The sequence below is a fragment of the Solea senegalensis genome, unplaced genomic scaffold (assembly GCF_019176455.1).
Source record: "Solea senegalensis isolate Sse05_10M unplaced genomic scaffold, IFAPA_SoseM_1 scf7180000013460, whole genome shotgun sequence".
NCBI classification, from domain to species: Eukaryota; Metazoa; Chordata; class Actinopteri; order Pleuronectiformes; family Soleidae; genus Solea; species Solea senegalensis.
Window position 1 is genome coordinate 22,939 of NW_025320827.1, and position 18,308 is coordinate 41,246.

Genomic DNA, 18,308 nt, shown 5'->3' on the forward strand with positions numbered 1-18,308 from the left:
ACTGTAAAAATCATTAGGACTTTTTTCTTTTAAATATATCATTTTAAAAGCAACACGAGTGACATATTTATGATCATAATGTGAGAAAGTTAAACATTTAATTAAAGGTTTGATCTAGGTTTCAAAGGCAGAATTTAAATTCCGGAACGCTTCCACTGAGGTCTGCGATTGAGACTCCGGACGGTGTTTGGTGTAACCCCAGCGTCTGCTTACTTTTCCTGTGGTATTCTTTTCTTTATAGGAAATACATACGTGGTTTTTATTGTACTCCTCTACCTCATCTGCTACGACATGGCAGGAAACTTCTGGCAAAGTTCGCATTAGTAAGTTTTGCTACACTTTTTTACGTATTATGTCTGTATTTTGTAAGGCACCGTCTTTATTGTGAGGCCTAGCTGTGTGTCCGTACACGGGCGTTAGCTGCCTCTCACCTCAAGTTGATTTCATTAAAAAAAACACAATACGAATATATCCATGCGTAAAAAAATAAAGATTTATATACCTGTTAAAGGCTGATTAGACTATCCTGATTCCATAGAACAGCAGCATATGTGGCTAACACGGGTATTAAAAGTGATACTGTTATGCTAAGGTGCTGCGAGTTTGACAAACCATTACAAATAGTGATGTTTATCTACTGTTTTTAAAGTTTACAGTGGGTGTTGGATAAACAAGACTTGATGAAAGAGCGGCAGAAAGACCTGAAGTTTCTTACAGAAGAGGAGTACTGGAAGCTTCAGATCTTCTTTGCCAATGGTACCTATTTTTTCTGTGATTGTCTCTCGTGACCAGAAAAGTCTGTCTAAACACCTGTGAATAATATTTTTTTTTATCTTGCATACATAGCTGAAGGTCGACTAGTCTTTAGTCTGTGCATTTTCAGAATAACTGCAACATTTCTCTTCATCTGTCAGTGATCCAGGCTTTAGGGGAACATCTGAAGCTGCGGCAGCAGGTCATTGCTACAGCAACTGTCTATTTCAAGCGTTTCTATGCCAGGTAAATAAATTGCATATACAATCTATATCATCTAGTGATAATCACGTTCACCAGTTTATCAGCATCGGTCATTGGGTTTCATTCATTATAACAACCCTGAAATAAATCCCTACTACTGTCATGACGAATACCATGTTAATTTTTAAAACTTGTTATAGGTGTGGATAAAACTTTGTGATTGTTTTAATGTCAGATCTGAATTGAAGACAATTACTGAATAAGAAATGGCTGTCATTAAATACATCAAAACAGATTTTAAATGTGTATTAATATAAGCAAATAAAGTGGACCAGAAGTTGTGCTGTTATCTTACCTATTAACTTTTAAGCAAGTGCAACATTATCTATTGCTTATGGTCATTTTTGATTCTGTTTAGTGTCGTCTCTTCAGAGCAATTAATCAGTTTCTGCCTTCTTTCTACATCATCGTGTTTATAATTGTACAATTTTGTGTATCATTTATTATCAAACTTATATTTTGTCAGATGGAGAAAATAACTTTTCAAGCATTATACATTATATAACATTATATAAGCAGTTAATGACATTATCTGCTCATCCATATACACTGCATAATTTTTTAAGATGACACAGCTGGAAAACAGAGCGCAACTCGTATCACATAAATTAGGTTTACTAGTTGCAAGGTTGTTGCATGCAGTGTTTATACTGCAATATACAGTATTGGAGCTTTATAAATGCAACACTACAGCTTCCACCACAATATCACTTTATGAATTAAACATATGAAAGGCAAGCTCACATGTAATGAGCACATTTCTTTCAATGCAAGATTATCATAGCTTTACAGGTCAGTAAGAACTTTGTTACTAATCAATTTGTGTCTTTAGTTGTCTTCATGCTTATGTCTTTCTATTTGCAGGTATTCCCTAAAAAGTATAGACCCTGTGCTCATGGCACCGACTTGTGTTTTTCTAGCTTCCAAAGTTGAGGTATGGTTGTTTTCTGTGTCGCCTCTAGCATATCTTCTGTAAAATGAAAATCATCATCCTGCATTAGGTTTAGCTTCCCATACATTTTTTCTTGTTTCATGCTGTAGTTCAATTTAATATGTATGTTTGTTCCTTTGTCAGGAATTTGGAGTTGTATCCAATACTAGGCTGATTTCTGCAGCAACATCTGTGTGTAAGTGACTTCACTTCTTCAGTAATATAATATTGGACATAAAGCCACTGCTCATACCTGACAAGTGGGTTTTCCTCTGCTACTCTTCTCTCGAACAGTAAAGACCAGGTTTTCCTACGCCTTCCCAAAGGAGTTCCCTTACAGAATGAATCATGTGAGTAAAATCTTTTTTTCTGTAGCAGTTTACATTAGCACTGCAATGATAAATCAGTTGGTAACCAACTATTTTCACCATTGGTTAATGATTTTAAATAATTAAAACAAGCTCTTCTGACATTATATGGATCATTAATGGAAGTATTTGTTGGTTTCAACTGCAGTTTGTTGTTGCTAGCCATAGCCTCAGTGCTTCTCAACCTATTTTTCCAATTTTGGAAAATCTTTACATTTGGAGAACCCACCCACCCATGTATACTTACAAAAACAAGCAGGAAATAAACTACATGTGACCTATTTGATGCAAAAAATAACTAAATCAGTTGGTGAAATTAATCATTTTAAATCCAGTTCAGTTTCTGTGGATATTTAACTATCAGATCATTTATCCATTATATTTTATGAACACATTTCCCTCTGTATCATTATTTACTTTTAATTACACTATTATAAACCAGTCAATCACATCTTCATATTTAAAACTCAGCATCTTTGGGATTGTAACTCAGTCTGAAAGCCTAGACTTTATTTCTTTTCTTTACAAAAATGAATTAAATGCTCAGTCATCTGTGATCAACAGCAAGTCGCTAATGAAAATATGTGTTTGTTTTTGACATCGACTCATTTGAGTGAAGGTTAGGCTTGAGTTTCTATAAGGAGGTCAAAGGAAAAAATGCGTGCTAAATCAGAGCGAAAGAAAACTAGACATAAATCACTGTGCAACTTGTTTACCAGTTTCCTCCACAAAGTTATTTATGCACTGCCATGCAACATTACTGCATACCAGGACATTGTTGTGACACGTTAGTGTCCATCAATATTGAGATTCCACAGCTAATGTTCACAGTCTGGTGATAAAGACTCTTGTTACTTCGTGAGAAAACGCAGACCGTTGCCACCAGTGCACAGGTGTGTGCATTCGTCTGCTCGGCACCGCATCTCTCGCTGGTGTGTCAATTGCACAATTAGATTTATCCCGCAACCCCACTGGGTTGCCAGGACGTCACTGGGGCTGTTCCGACACGCTGCCTGTCCAGAAAGCTGTGTAAACTATTATTTATAGTGAGCCGCCATGAAGCGATAAAAGGAGGGAGCAGCTCGCATGGTGGAGAGTGAGTTAGCAGAGTGCTGCGAGTCTGAAGCATAAATATTCCAAGTTCATTCTGCAGATGTAGTAAAAGCAAGCGGTGGTAGGCGGTATAGGTTTTGCAAGGTCACCTGCATTAATTGGGTTTGAAAATACATTTTTCTGTCAAAAGTTGGAGGGAATTGAGTTTCTTTTTAGCATCAGTCAAAAACAATATCTGATAATATAAGAAGTGATACAAATAAAAACCTTTGTCTGTAGTTTAATGTAGTGTGATTCATTGAGATTTATAGTTGCACACAAAAAAACATGAGACAGATTTGCCATTTTTATACTCCTATACTCCTTTCAATTCAATTTAAAGCTGAAGTGCATAATTTAGGTGATTTTTGTCATTATTCGTCTGTTAAGTCTTTATGTACGTAAATAATGTAACATTATTCATAGGCAGGGACGAGAAGAGTTTATCTCATTAAACTGAAACGTTTCGTGGGTGTTTCTTTGTGATTTCAGTCACAACCGGTTTGCAGCTGCTTTACTAGCACAGTGTTACTGTTGCCTCCATCTGTCTGACATAAATCACTTCCTGTGTGCAGTGCACAAATGTTGCTTGAATAGTTTGAATGTAATCATTTGTTTATACTTCACTGCATTTTAACAACATCATTTTTAATATCTGTTTTCACAGATATTAGAATGTGAGTTCTACCTGCTGGAGTTGATGGTGAGTAGATACAAATATTTCCTCCTTGCTGAATTAAACTTGCCAGCGTGGTTGTGTGTGGGTGATGGCTCACTGATGTGACTTATGTCTCAGGACTGCTGCCTGATCGTGTACCACCCCTACAGACCACTGCTGCAGTATGTCCAGGATATGGGACAGGAGGACATGCTGCTGCCCTTGGCCTGGTATGATGAATGTTAAAAAGTAGTAAATGTTGCTGTTTTTTTGGTCTCATCACTCACTGTGCTTTCATGTGTCTTTACCAGGCGAATAGTGAATGACACATACAGGACAGATCTGTGTCTGCTCTACCCTCCCTTCATGATCGCCCTGGGTAAGACCTGTCCCTTTTCTCGTGGTGACATAAAACAAGCTTTATTGGATTTCATGTGACCGGTCTTTTTTTTGTTGTTGTTGTTTCCTGCACACAGCCTGTCTGCATGTTGCCTGTGTGGTCCAGCAGAAAGATGCCAGGCAGTGGTTTGCTGAGCTCTCTGTTGACATGGACAAAGTGAGACTGACCTCCGACCTCAAAAGTCACCAGTATAATTTGAGTTTAGAATTATGTTTTTCTTGTCAAAATATTTAATAGCCATACCAAGTTTATAAATGATACTGTTCTTAAACACAGTTTAGAATTACATGATACAGTTTATACCATCACTGTAAAGCTTATTTTGTGTCTGCATCTCTTCAGAGGAGAGTTTAAAGCTGTGTTCCCACAACGCTGAGTGGAAGTAGCGTCTTAATTTTAACATAATTTTGACCCTAAATAGCAGCCAATCTTTAATGTATTGGTTGCCAAAATGACAACTTGAAAATGTGTGATTTTTCTTATGTTTCTAATTCTTAAAAATGTGTTTTGTGCTAGAGCAACACGAGTAGTGGAGCTGTGATTTACTCCACTCCTCACGACTCTTAGTCATAGACACACACACATACAAGCATGACAACATTTACTGCTTGTTACTGAAATCATGCACCTGCTGAAAGGTGTGCGTTAAAGCACCTGAACACTTTCAAAAGTCAGCTGTGACTTATGCAGGAAACGGTACTCATACGTATTGAGAAGTGTACTTAAGCCATAGAAATCCTTATTCGGTTCAAGGTAATGGACCATTACATTTTGGTCGTCTTTTACCCTCTCTGGTATAACTTCCAGGGCAAACCATCCTATGATACATCAGAGTGAGGAAGGAAATATTCAATCCTGACAAATCATTGCTGTTTGCTGCATGTAATTTTGTCAAAGCTCTCTGTAAAGTGCAAACACATGGGGGGAAAAAAGACAGCAATACCCGACGCAGCTTTTCTGACGTCATCAAAATAGGTCTAATGTTATTTAGATTGTAAGATTTAAATGGTCTTTACTTAACTTTGGTTTGTGTGTTTTCTGTCAAGATCCTGGAGATTATCCGTGTGATTCTGAAACTTTACGACCAGTGGAAAAACTTTGATGACAGGAAGGAAATAGCTGCTGTGCTTAATAAGATGCCTAAGCCCAAACCTCCTCCTAATAGGTGAGTCTGCGTGATGTAAAATACATAATCAATTTTATACCATCAGTAGGGATGGTTATTGTTTTTGTAAATTGCTATGCTGTGAATGCATTTCAATAGACCATATGTTACACATGTTAATGATTTTATTGAACAACTGCATATCATTGGCTCTTCTACTCTAAAGTTCTACTCTCCTGCATTTCTGTTTCCCACCAACTGCAGTTAACATCACTTTGTCTGCAGAGAAATGACAGACAGTTTCCTCCTTTCTCTCCTTCTGTCCTGTGTTTAGTGAAAGCGACCAAAGCTCCAACGGGAACCAAAGCAACTCTTATAACCAGTCTTAGCAGGCTGTCTCCGCCTCCATGGGCACCCATAGTTTTGATGTAGATAGGGTCGGTCCTTTCATCTGCGATTGACGCTCCACACTGTCTCGGAGAGCCATGTCTTCACTTTCTCCTTTTTTTTTCTGATCGGCGTGGATTCACGGTTTGACCAAGCAGCAGATGAAGAGCTTGTAGTGAACCGCCACAATCTGTGACAGCCACATTCCTCTTCACTTTCAGACTTGAAATGAACTCAAACTGATGAAGGTTTACCGGAAACGTTTGGTAAAGGGAACGTGTGACGATCCTGACATCCTTGAACTGCCCAGAAGAGCGAGTCATTAAATGCGGAGCTCCCTGGGATTTGAGTCAAACTTGATCACTTGTACTGTGTGTGCGTGCGTGCGTGTGTGTGTGTGTGTACAGCCTGTAAGCAGACCGGTCTGTGTGGGTTTTTATTCCTCAGGGACTATAGTACAGTATTCTTCTCTGTAAAATAATTAGATCCTGTGCTGTTGGGTCTGATTGGATATCGGCCTGTGCAACTGTGACGAGATTTGATACCCGAGCTCTGGTGGATGATTATAAAAAGCTCGGGAGGGAAAAATCCCAGGAGAGGCGTCTCTTATAAAGGTAGAAACGAGCTCTTTTTAATTAGACTTTACTCCACTTGCTTCCTTCCATTCCCTCCTCCCTTTTGTAAATATTATTTTTTTTCTGTCATGTTTGCCTGTATTAAAGAGAGAATTTGATGGAAATTGTGCTGGTGTAATTTTATACTCCTGCTGCAAAGCTTGTTTTTCTTTTATTGTAATTATTTGTTATAGTTTTTGAATAACTTCTTGTGTGAAGCTCTTTTTGTTAGACGTTAGTTTTTATGGGAGGGGGTTAAAAACAAATCACAGTTGTTTGAGAGTTGTCTGCAAACCTTTGGTTGTACATTCTCATTTTAATTTGCCTTCTGCCACCTTTTAAATCCCTGATTTGTGTATTTTTGTGAAGTATCTCAGTGGGATCTGTGTAACAAGGTGCTTGAAAGCCTTACAAAATAAAAGCTGCTGGTTTCAGATAAAATATGTTTCATAAAAGCACATTTTCCAATTCAGGTGAAATGTGCTCTAGGGGTTAATGTAGCTATTATTTTAAGATTCATGTTTCTCCTCCGTGTCAGTTTTCCCCTCTGTGGTTTCCTGTAAACCACATTCACAGGGACATAAACTATCTTTTTTTTAATAGGCTACACAGGCTTTAATACATATGTTCTGGAGTTTTCACCTCCCTCTCTGCATCTGGTCATATGACTGTTCACATGTGAAATTGAAGGGCTGATATATTTTTCCACAGTTAATTTCTCCCATTAATTTGACTTGAAATGATATGTTTATGGTTTTGTGTGGTAATAAAATGTATGACGTGCAAAACAAAAGCGCTTTACTGCTGTTATTAAAGGTCAAATTTATATAGTATATAAAGGATTATGGGGAGTCGTCCACCAGAGTCATTCTCACCCTTGTTACCCAACGTCAATGTCACTTCAGTAAAGTGGCTCTGGAAGGACCTCTAGTGGTGAGTTGAAAGAATATCTAACACATTTCATAATGCGTTTTTAAGACTGTATTTTGAATAATGAGAGATCTGGGTTAAAATGCACGAAGTTCACTTAGTTAAGCCTCCGAGTTTCTTTATCTTTATTTACTGCAAAAGAAAAGGTAAAACGGTATCACGTGCTGCATTTACCAGTACTTGCCTCTAGGGTACTGTCACTCCCCCGTGACGTAACTTTAGCTGCATGAAGTAAACACACAGCAGCAGACAAAAATACTTCTATAGTTGGTATTTTTCAAAATAAAATTTATAATGTTCCCTTTGGATAGAGCAATTAAATACGACATTATACAGACGAGCAAAATCTGATGCACAATCAGATTAGGATTAGGACAATTCAATTGTTGGACTAAAAGTATTTAAGTTTTGAGGTGAGGTTTAGTTCCTTTAAAGTTTTAGGTATTTTTTTTTATCTGGCATTTATTATTTCTTTTTTATTTTGGCAAGTTATTAACGCTTATTTACCCATGAATAAGTGTGTTGCCTTATATGGAAAAAAAAAACTATCTTTAAATTTGTTGGCACATTGTTCGATGCAATGATCCAAGACCCTCAAAATTAACCAGTACTTTTTACCAGCAATTATTTATTTATATTATTTGTTGGTTAAAAACACTGAGATGTACAGGGTTAGGGTTAGAGCCTTAAAGAAAGGGTCAATGTAACATCATGTAGGACTAAATTAAAGGATGTAAAATATTTTAAAACAAACTGTTTTAATACTATTACTGTGTTTTAACTTTATTTAGTAATTTTACTAATCCTATTTATTTAACCTGTTTGAATTGTAGTATGCTTTAATTCTTTTTTGTATTGTTTATTGCCTGCCTGTTTAAAACTGCACAACAAATTGCTCCTCGCAGATGATAATAAAGACATATTATTAATTATAATATTATAATTTTAATTCAATTACATTTGTATTTTTACTCATCTGGATATTTCCATTTGGCATTTTGTCTGCTGCAAAAGTATGCTGCAAAACGCATCCCTTACATCCACTTTTATTTTGTAGGATGCAGCCGGAAGTTGCTGTGTTTGTCTTTGTCAGACTTGACGGTGACAGGAGACTGAGGACAGGATCTCCGAGCGGGCTGCGGAGGATGTCGACCCCGCTGCGGGGACAAGCCCCGTGCGAGATGTCAGAGTCCGGCCGGCTGTCCCTCACCCTGTCGCCCCGCACCAGCGGCCCTCGGCTCCCGTGAAGATGAAGCTCCGAGCAGCCAGAGTGAGGCGGAAAGAGGCCGGAGACAGAGAGGAGCATGTACTGGCGCGTCGGGTTCGCCTGGACGCGGTCGTGTGTGGTTGATCTTGGCCAGAACCAGAGCTTCTCCTTCGGCCTGCTGCGCGGCTCCGAGGAGCAGCTCTCGTTTTATGGGTACATCATCGCCTGCCCACTGCAGGACTACGGCGGCATCATGTCAGCTTTGGGCTCCGACTCGTGGTGGCGGAAGACGCTGTATCTGACCGGAGGGGCTCTGCTCGCCGCCGCCGCTTATCTGCTGCACGAATTGCTGTCCATCAGGTACAAACAACAACAACAGCAGCATCAGCATCACAGGGAGGGAGAGAGGGGGAGAGAGAGAGAGAAAGAGAGGCTGCAGCACTGAGCATCACTGCGAAACAGTCAGAAAAACACTCGTCGTCTGGTCTCATTCTGTTCACCTCACTGCTCGTCTGTTTTTTCACCGGGGGGTGGTTATTGCTTAACAGGGTGGGAGGGGGGTGAGAGTGGAGAGTCTGTGGGGGAGAAGGAGTCGTGAGTGGGTTGTTTGTGATGTAACGAAACCATCACCACAATCATCACCACCATCGTCCCCCACAAACACCATCTTTCCATCTTTTACAGTCTTATTTTTGTGGATGAGGCTCCTAAAATATATATATAAATAATGATAAACAGTTCTCATGTTGTGAGGCTTCAGGCCTTACACACACTCACACACTCACACGGCTCTCCAGTTGAATTGAATGAATTGAATTTGGGGATGATGTTGTGGCTTCACTATTTTTGTTTTGATTCATTCAGACCAAAAAAAAGCCCACCAACCTTTAGAAATGGTGAATGAAAGCAAGAATATTCAGTAATAATAATAAGAATATCAAACATGAAAAATAAGAGATACAAAAGTAAACTAAAACACTTTCATGAATCATTCATAAGGAGAACATCCCTTGACAGCCTTGAATGTAAACAGTCAAACACACTGGCAGCTTTGCATATATATATGTATACATAACAGCATTCAAGGTGACGTGACATATACGTCCATTCATTATTATTGATTATCCATTGGCGGGGGTGAGTCTTGTCTTTTAAAAACTCATTTTTCATCGTTTCCTGCAGTAGAGTCTCAGAGCCGAACAACAACAACAACACAGAGACAGAGGAAGGATTCACTCCCCACGGGAGACACTAGTTAGGGATAAAAATACACCAGGTGCTTGTATGAGGTCGCAGACCCATACAGACACATGCAGTTACATATTTATTTGGCTAGAGCTCAAGTAAATGTTGGCCTCTCTACATTTGTAATATATTATTTTTACTCTCCTGCCTTTAAAAAAAAGAACAACCCCTGCATTCCTCACGTTTACAAACAGCGTTTGGTATAGATTCAGCACCACAGAGGAATAGACAGCTCCTCCTTCTCCTCTGCTGCTGCTGCTGCTGCTGTTTTAACATGATGCACGTGAACGCACCACAACCTTTCACTGTCTTGTTATTTAGACACTGCAGTTTTTTTTTCCCTCTCGGCCTGTGTCGGTGGCTCAAGACTGACAGTCACTCTGGGCCAGTTAAATAAAGCTGCGCATCATTTGATTGATTCAATCCATCACAGTCACATGACTAATCATGTGGATGATCATTTCCTGCTTCAAGCTGTACGATAATGGGCTATTCTAACTTGTTATATGGGGACACAGCAATGTACAGTAAATGTAAGTTTTGGAATAAAAGCCCTGAAAATATAACAAAAACAATCCCATGATCCAGTCTCGGGGAAAGACTGTGATAGAATATTCTACAGACACAGTCGTGGATCGTTCGTGTTTAACCATATCTGCCATAATCTTAAAAATACTTCTCAAACTAAGTCCTTGTCTTCAAATTGCTGTGTGAAGTAACAATGACTTTTTTTCTTCTTTTGTTTTTATTATGGTGCAACTTTAAAACTTTAAACTTGTATCTGTCTGCTGTTTAGATTAAGGACTCCCCTGGAGACATAACCTAAATTCCTGCTGCAGTACATATGTTCTTCTTCTCTGCTGCCAAGTTCACATAAACTCCAGAGCTCACAATATTTAAACTGAAATAACAGCATGGTTTTTGGCAGAGGGCTGCATTTAAAAAAAAGAAAGTGTGAAAAGGTCTGTGTTTGTTGAGCATTAACCTTCTAATAGATCTGCAAAAGAAACACATTATTTTAAATAAAAGTAATAAGATGATTTTTTTTTTGTCCCTATAAATATCAAACAAAATGCAATGCAATTCGCAAAACACACATTGTGCTTTTTTTTGACTATCTTATGTTCTATGTATATTTAAAAAAAATAAATACAATACATGTTAGAAGCCAGTTAAGTAGCTACTTAGCTTTTAATTAGAAAATACCACGTGTGTGGTAATTCATCACATTTTAAATGTTACGTGAATATTAGATTATAAATAAAGCACTATTAGATATTTCACCAGACATTGCACAGCTCTATGATCAAGTCAGCACGACCAAACTTGGCCCACAACTTTATTAATACAAGTCTGTAAACACATACATGTGTAGTTTGTCTTTGGAGGCTTTCCCCTCTTCTTGACATACAGCCTTGACTCTCTTTGCTCCACGCAGAAAAGAAGAAGAGCTGGACTCTAAAGATGCCATCATACTCCACCAGTTCTCCAGGCCTAAAAGTGGCGTCCCGTCCCTGTCCCCTTTCTGCCTTAAGATGGAGACCTACCTCCGCATGGTGGACCTGCCCTACCAGGTAAAGACGTGGAGAAGTTTAGAGTTGAATGTGAGGAGGTTTTAAGGTTTTGGTCTTTTGCCCAGAGTCCTGCAAAGGATGAAGTTTCCATTCACCTTCTCCTTTATTATGGTTTTCTTCCTCTTCTTTTCTAACTCCCGCTCACTTTTCCCCGCCCGCAGAACTACTTTGATGGGAAGCTTTCGCCGCAGGGAAAGATGCCGTGGATCGAGTACAACCAGGAGCAGGTGTGCGGCACAGAGTTCATCATCGACTTCCTGGAGGAGAGGCTGGGCGCGAGCCTCAACAAGAGCCTGACGCCTCAGGAGAAGGCCATGTCCCGCGCCATCACCAAAATGGTGGAGGAACATTTTTACTGGTGAGGGACGAGTGTGTGGATTTCTTTGGAATAGTGCCATTCAGCAGAGTGTTCTTCTCCTCTTCTTCTCTTCTTCATCACTGCCTTGTTGTAACACAAGTATTAAATCAGACACATGTATCTGTGCTCTAGGACAATAGCTTACTGTCAGTGGGTGGACAACCTGGAGGAGACCCAGAAGATGCTGTCGGTGAGCGGACCGCTGAGCGACCTGCTCAAGTGGATCCTGAGTCACCTGACCGGCGGGATCGTCAAGAGGGAGATGTACGGGCACGGGATTGGCCGGTTTTCTAAGGACGAGGTTTACGCTCTGATGGAGAAAGACATGCGCACCCTGGCCACTCTGCTCGGTAATGAGTCTAGTTTTATTTTTATTATTATTACTATTATTATTATTACGAAAACATGCTGAGATTGTGATCTACTAAGAGTTATTGGGATACAATAGGATAGCTCAGTCATCCATTTATTCATTTCCCTATGCTTTATCCTTCACTTGAGTGTTGTGGGGGGAGGAGCTGGACCCAATCACAGCTGACATAGGGAGAAATGCAGGACACTCCCTGGACAGGTCACTAGTTAGTTAGTCAGTCATATTAGATTAAAATATAAATGCTAATAAAAATCCTCAGTTAGCACCAATGGATTTTCTCCTCTAGTATTTGAGTCTGTGCTGAGAGGCAAACAGATTAATGGGATAAGAACATACCATTTTAATGGCTTCTTAGTTTGTGCCTTGAAAACTAAAACATACTGACATCATGGATGTACTTGACAAGGAAAGGTAAAGGTAGCTCAGTACTGACCCTCTGTGGTGAGATGTAGCATTGCAGTATGCAGGAATGACATGGAAGGAGAGTTGACCTCATCTTTGATACCTTTTTAGCACCGAAAGAGGAACTTAAAAAATAAAAAATATAATTTGCAATTCATTTAGTTTAATTCATGTATTCAAGTATTTGTTCCACCATGTTCTTCTTTTAGTGCGTTACTAGATAGACAGATACAGGGCCTGCTTTTTACAGTGGCTGTATTTTTTGCACTGACAAATCTGTCATGTGCTTTTCCGCAGGTGATAAAAAATACATCATGGGATCGAAGCTTTCTACTGTAGATGCTACAGTGTTCAGTCACCTGGCCCCTGCTATGTGGACCCTACCAGGGACACGTCCGGAGCAGCTAATCAAAGGTGAGCTATAGTAGAAATGGGCTTCAACCATGAGATTGTGGAGATGTAAAAGATTAAAAAGCTAACCGTTTCAGTTTTGTGTCAGAGATCTGTGATAGCATCGGAGAAGTCATTCATATACAGTAATAGTCCTTATTTATCTTTTATGTCTGTATAAAGTAAAATAAAAGGTGTTCTCAATGTTTGTTGCTCCATTAAAATATGAAGCAACTTTTAAACATACAAACACAAATCTCATTTTTTCATTCACTGATGACAAACATTCAGAAACAAAGCAGAGCGTGTATTCATGGAGATGATTACATGACTCATTGTGTCCAACACAAGAGGGAAACACCTACACTATTTACACCATATCACAGACGGGGGGTGTGATTTGATATTTCTAAGCTATATATATATAGTATTTATACTAATATAGAATTAAATATTCTATCTATTTAATCTGAGAACCAGAGAATATTTAATCACACAGGACTTGCACAGTTCTTTTACCTGAGTTTTAGAACCTCATGTCCATGGTATTGTCTGTCTGTCTGTCCTCCTGCAGGTGAGCTCATCAACCTGGCCATGTACTGTGAGCGCATCCGCCGGCGTTTCTGGCCGGAGTGGTTCGTGGACCTGGAGGACTTCTGCTACAGCGACACCACGGACTGCAGCGACTCGGCCTCCAAACTCCCCGACCTGGGTCTCTACTCCCGCACAGACACTTTCGAGGAAGAAACACACACGTCGCACACGCCGCACACGCCGCACACGCCGCAGGGCCCGCTGTCGCCCGACAGCGACCCCACAGGCCACTCGCTGTATGACTCAGACATGGACACCGAGTGCTCTGAAATAGACCAACTCAAGTGTTGACGAAAAACACACACACGCTAGACAGTACATAGACACTTTACATGCTACACATGTGCACGCCACAGGAGGGAGCACACATGGGCCAGAAAGTTACTGGGGAGAATCTGTGGTGTTGTTTGTGCTGGTGGAGAAGTTGAGGTTCAACTTGCACCTGCAGTGGAGGAATGATTGGTCAGAGAGTCCAGGAGAGACAGAGAGAGTTTGACAAGGTGTGAACTAGAGGCATTCAAAACCAGGAGTAAATGACGCCGCTGCTGAGAAACTCCTCCACGTGGTCGACATCATCCGCAGTCACCCTGTTGCTGTAACCTAGGCAACCGTGTGTGTGTGTGTGTGTGTGTGTGTATGTGTCTGTCTTGCCCCCCACCCCCCCACACACACACACACTGTACATCGCAGCAACTTGTAGCACCCAGCCGTGCGTGAGTCTCCCAACTAAGTGAACCCTCAAAATGCCTTTTATTGATATGACAGATATTAACACGGAGGAAACTGTACATGATTCACGTGAGAGAACACAACCGAGTGTACATATATATATGTGTATATATATATATTCAAATGGATCTGATTGAATTCTCAGATTAAATAGATAGAATATTTAATTCTATATTAGTATAAATACTATATATATATAGCTTAGAGATATCAAATCACACCCCCCTGTTTGTGATATGGTGTAAATAGTGTAGGTGTTTCCCTCTTGTGTTGACACAATGAGTCTTGTAATCATCTCCATGAATACACACTCTGCTGATCCAGGGTCAGTATTCAGAGCCTTCCCGTGTCTGTGTGTGTGTGTGTGTGTGTGTGTTTGTGTGTCTATACAACTGGGATATTACAGCTGCCCATAATTGCATAGTGCACAACAGATGGTAAAACTGTAATTAGCACTTTTTATTTATTTATTGTTTGTCTTATAAGACAATTATTTTGGCAAAAAAAAAAGAAGAAAAATCCCCAAATCTGTAGCATAATAAGACGACACACTGTCACATTTCACATCCAGACATTAAGAGCGAGTCAAACAATCATGTAGAAAAATATAGATGTTATAGATAAAAATGTATATTATAATCTGAATTAAAGTGCATGGCTGCCACGTGCCAATAATGACAATATCCCTTTACACTTCTGTGTGGATAGATTTATCTATGTTTCCTCGCTGGCCTAGTTTGAGTTTGACGTTGCGATGCTTGTTGGTGCCTCTCGCACCCCGCAAAGATGTCAAGGATGTAGCAAGTGGATGAAAAAGGACTTCATTTGTTTTGATTGTGATGATTTATGCAAAGCAATAAGAGAGCAGGACCAGGTCTGTTTTTAATTCTATGTTACGTCAGAGTGAGAGGTCTTCGGGGAGAGTTGTGCGATGGCACGGCGCGGGCTTGTATGTGTGTGTTTGTCGTTCAGCAAATGCACATGTCATCACGTCGGGTGTGTTAAAGGCTTCTTAGATGAATCTAAACGAGGGGAAGACATCAGAGTATGTGTGAACGATGAACTCCGTGAACTCTGTGTGTGAACGATGACGATGCCTCACAAACACTGTCGCGTTCACACAGGTGGTAGAAAAAGGTGAAATGATTGAGTTAGTTATTTAGTTTAGGTGTTTTTCTCTCAGCTCTTATGTTCGTGTGCCTCAGTGTTTTCTTCCCCACAGAACACTGGTGTTAAATCATATTAAATAAAAGCTTTGGAAGCTTTCTAGTTGTGCTACTGGCCAGATAAAGTAAAGAGACAGTGTACGTTCTCACAGTTTATTCCAAAGACTTCAATATGTACCAGTGACTTCTGTCTTCAACGAATCAGTCGAGGAGGTGCAATAATGATAATAATAATAATAATAGTAATAGTAATAATAATAATTATGATAATAACACTGATAATTGTGAAAATTAGTGCCATGGTTCTTAAAATTTTAAATTTAATGCACTTCAGTGAGTGTAATTAAGTGAAAATAAATTGAAATCCCCACGACAGGCCTTAAGTGTATACTGTGTAAGTAAATTACAGAAAACCTTAAACTTTCTTTGACATAATCTGGTTATTTGGTCGTTAAATGACTCCTTCTGTCCATATGTAGATCGCCATTTTTATGCTTTAGTCTGGCTTCACACATCCAGTGTGAAACTGGCCTCCTGGACCTGGACCTGGACAGAACTGGACTCCTTCACAAAAATGTTGATTTTAAAAATAAAACAAATGCCCAGGCCTTGCTTATATTTACAGGATGCCAAAGACTGAATCTAGCACTTAGCAGACAGAGAAGACTCTGGAAGGTGTGCAGTCATTAACGCATCATTGTGGAACCGATCTTTCATGAGGACACTGATGTCCATAATGATGATTAGACTGATATTAGTGAAGGCTTTAGTGGTGATTTGATTGAAACACAATCATCGTTTGAGCGATGAGCTGACGGGGTGGTGTCTCTGTCACGGTGGACACGTGTGTGTGTATGTGAGCTGCAGTTTACTCCACTACTTATTTATTCACTTTAGCCTGAAACTGAAGAAATTGAACTGTCTTAAAACCCTCGCCTGCATGTTCTTGCCTTCTCTCCAATGGTCAGACTTAGCCTTAGGAAAGCTGTTTACTTTCTGCCAGTTTTATTTATTTATTTACTGTATATGAGTTCAAATGACGTGTTTGAATTTGAAAGACAATATTGTCATTTATCTTTGTACTGTTCTTATGTTTACATTATGTTTTCTTCTCCGGCTGATAATTCCTATCGAGACGTGTTCATTGATCTGTGTCTTAGTGCAATACTGTAGCTTCTCTGACTTGTGTTGACGTGTAACACTGGAGAAGAAAATGTGTGTTTTCATTGCTGTGATTGCATGTTTGTCCACGTTTTTTGAGATGCCATTTTGGTAAATGTTGCCGTGCATATCATCGTGTGTCATAATATTTTAGCAGGTTGGCATTAATCTCTACATCGGAAACTATAGGGGCAAGACGAGAAACCAGACGTCCTGTTGGACCTCAGGTCAGCAGGGTGAGCTCAGTCGTCTTTGCTGATCAGCTGATAATCCATGTCTCTACTTGCCTGTCACGGGACAAAGTTCTCTCATGTCAGCGTCCGTCCATCACATAGTTCCTCAGAAGTTAAAGGTCAGAGAACGAGGTCACAGCTCCTCATTGAGTTTTCTGATTGAAGACTGTAGAAGCCATATCGCATTGTGTCCCTGGTGTTGTATGTTTGCTCAAACACTCTCATCCAACAACTGTACATACAAGAAAACATGGGGATTAATATGTAGAGATGAATATGGGGAAAAAAAGGATTGTCATGAATGTATCATACTGAAAGTCCAAGATGTATGATGATGGATTACTCATAATATTTCATTAAATATAGCTGTGTTATTTTACTCTTGTTTTGTCTCTTTTATTGTGCACATATTATAGCAGTGCAGACATTTCAGGGGCCAGAGACTCAAGTAAAAGAGGACACCCCCTCATAAGTATTCATTTAAAACACAGTATCGTGACAAATCTTGTGACCAAAAAGCAGAAATAAGAAAAATATTGCTGCGGAATTTTCTAGTAGATGCCTACTGCTGCAAGGCATTCAAGTGAGAACTATGACTTTTTGTCAAATTTTGGACGACATACTAACCTATGACTTTTTAGTCAAATTTTGGACGACATACTAACCTATGACTTTTTGTCATAATTTGGACTGACATATAGTATGACTTTGTCCAAATTTTGGGCGACATACTAACCTATGACTTTTTGTCATGTGGGCGACATACTATAGTATGACTTTTTGTCAAATTTTGGACGACATACTAACCTATGACATTTTTGTCAAATTTTGGACGACATACTATAGTATGACTTTTTAGTCAAATTTTGGACGACATACTAACCTATGACTTTTTTGTCATAATTTTGACGACATACTATAGTATGACTTTTTAGTCAAATTTTGGATGACATACTAACCTATGACTTTTTGGTCATAATTTGGACGACATACTATAGTATGACTTTTTAATCAAATATTGGACGAAATACTAAACTATGACTTTTTGTTCAAATTTTGGACGACATACTAACCTATGACTTTTTAGTCAAATTTTTGGGCGACATATGCAACCTATGACTTTTTGTCATAATTTGGGCGACTTATACTAACCTATGACTTTTTGTCAAATTTTGGACGACATACTAACCTATGACTTTTTGGTCATAATTTGGACGACATACTAATCTATGACTTTTTCGTCAGATTTTGCATGACATACTATAGGATGCCTTTTTAGTCAGACTTTGGACGACATACTATAGTATGACTTTTTGGTCAAATTTTGAACGACATACTAATCTATGACTTTTTAAGTCCAGATTTTGCATGACA

At 39.3% G+C, this 18,308-nt stretch overlaps 2 protein-coding genes across 4 annotated transcripts; both read left to right on the forward strand.

Moving 5' to 3' along the window:
- Positions 1 to 182: 182 nt before the first annotated feature.
- Positions 183 to 7,365, forward strand: ccnc (cyclin C). 3 transcript variants are annotated; one of them, XM_044015461.1, is made up of 12 exons: positions 183 to 323; positions 650 to 756; positions 915 to 999; positions 1,882 to 1,951; positions 2,093 to 2,144; positions 2,243 to 2,298; positions 4,076 to 4,111; positions 4,205 to 4,296; positions 4,378 to 4,445; positions 4,543 to 4,622; positions 5,513 to 5,631; positions 5,906 to 7,365. In XM_044015461.1, exons 1-12 carry the CDS (start codon positions 292 to 294, stop codon positions 5,958 to 5,960), a joined length of 852 nt encoding a protein of 283 aa, XP_043871396.1. In that variant the 5' UTR covers positions 183 to 291; the 3' UTR covers positions 5,961 to 7,365. The 3 variants fall into 3 exon arrangements, with proteins under 3 accessions (XP_043871396.1, XP_043871394.1, XP_043871395.1); XM_044015459.1 differs by having other exon boundaries at positions 214 to 323; positions 6,180 to 7,365; XM_044015460.1 differs by having other exon boundaries at positions 214 to 323; positions 5,836 to 6,005.
- A 1,238-nt stretch (positions 7,366 to 8,603) lies between these two features.
- faxca (failed axon connections homolog, metaxin like GST domain containing a) lies at positions 8,604 to 17,313 on the forward strand. The gene is made up of 6 exons (XM_044015458.1): positions 8,604 to 9,069; positions 11,393 to 11,528; positions 11,690 to 11,886; positions 12,019 to 12,236; positions 12,959 to 13,075; positions 13,626 to 17,313. The coding sequence occupies exons 1-6, from the start codon at positions 8,807 to 8,809 to the stop codon at positions 13,934 to 13,936; spliced, it is 1,242 nt and encodes a 413-aa protein (XP_043871393.1). The 5' UTR covers positions 8,604 to 8,806; the 3' UTR covers positions 13,937 to 17,313.
- Positions 17,314 to 18,308: the final 995 nt, after the last annotated feature.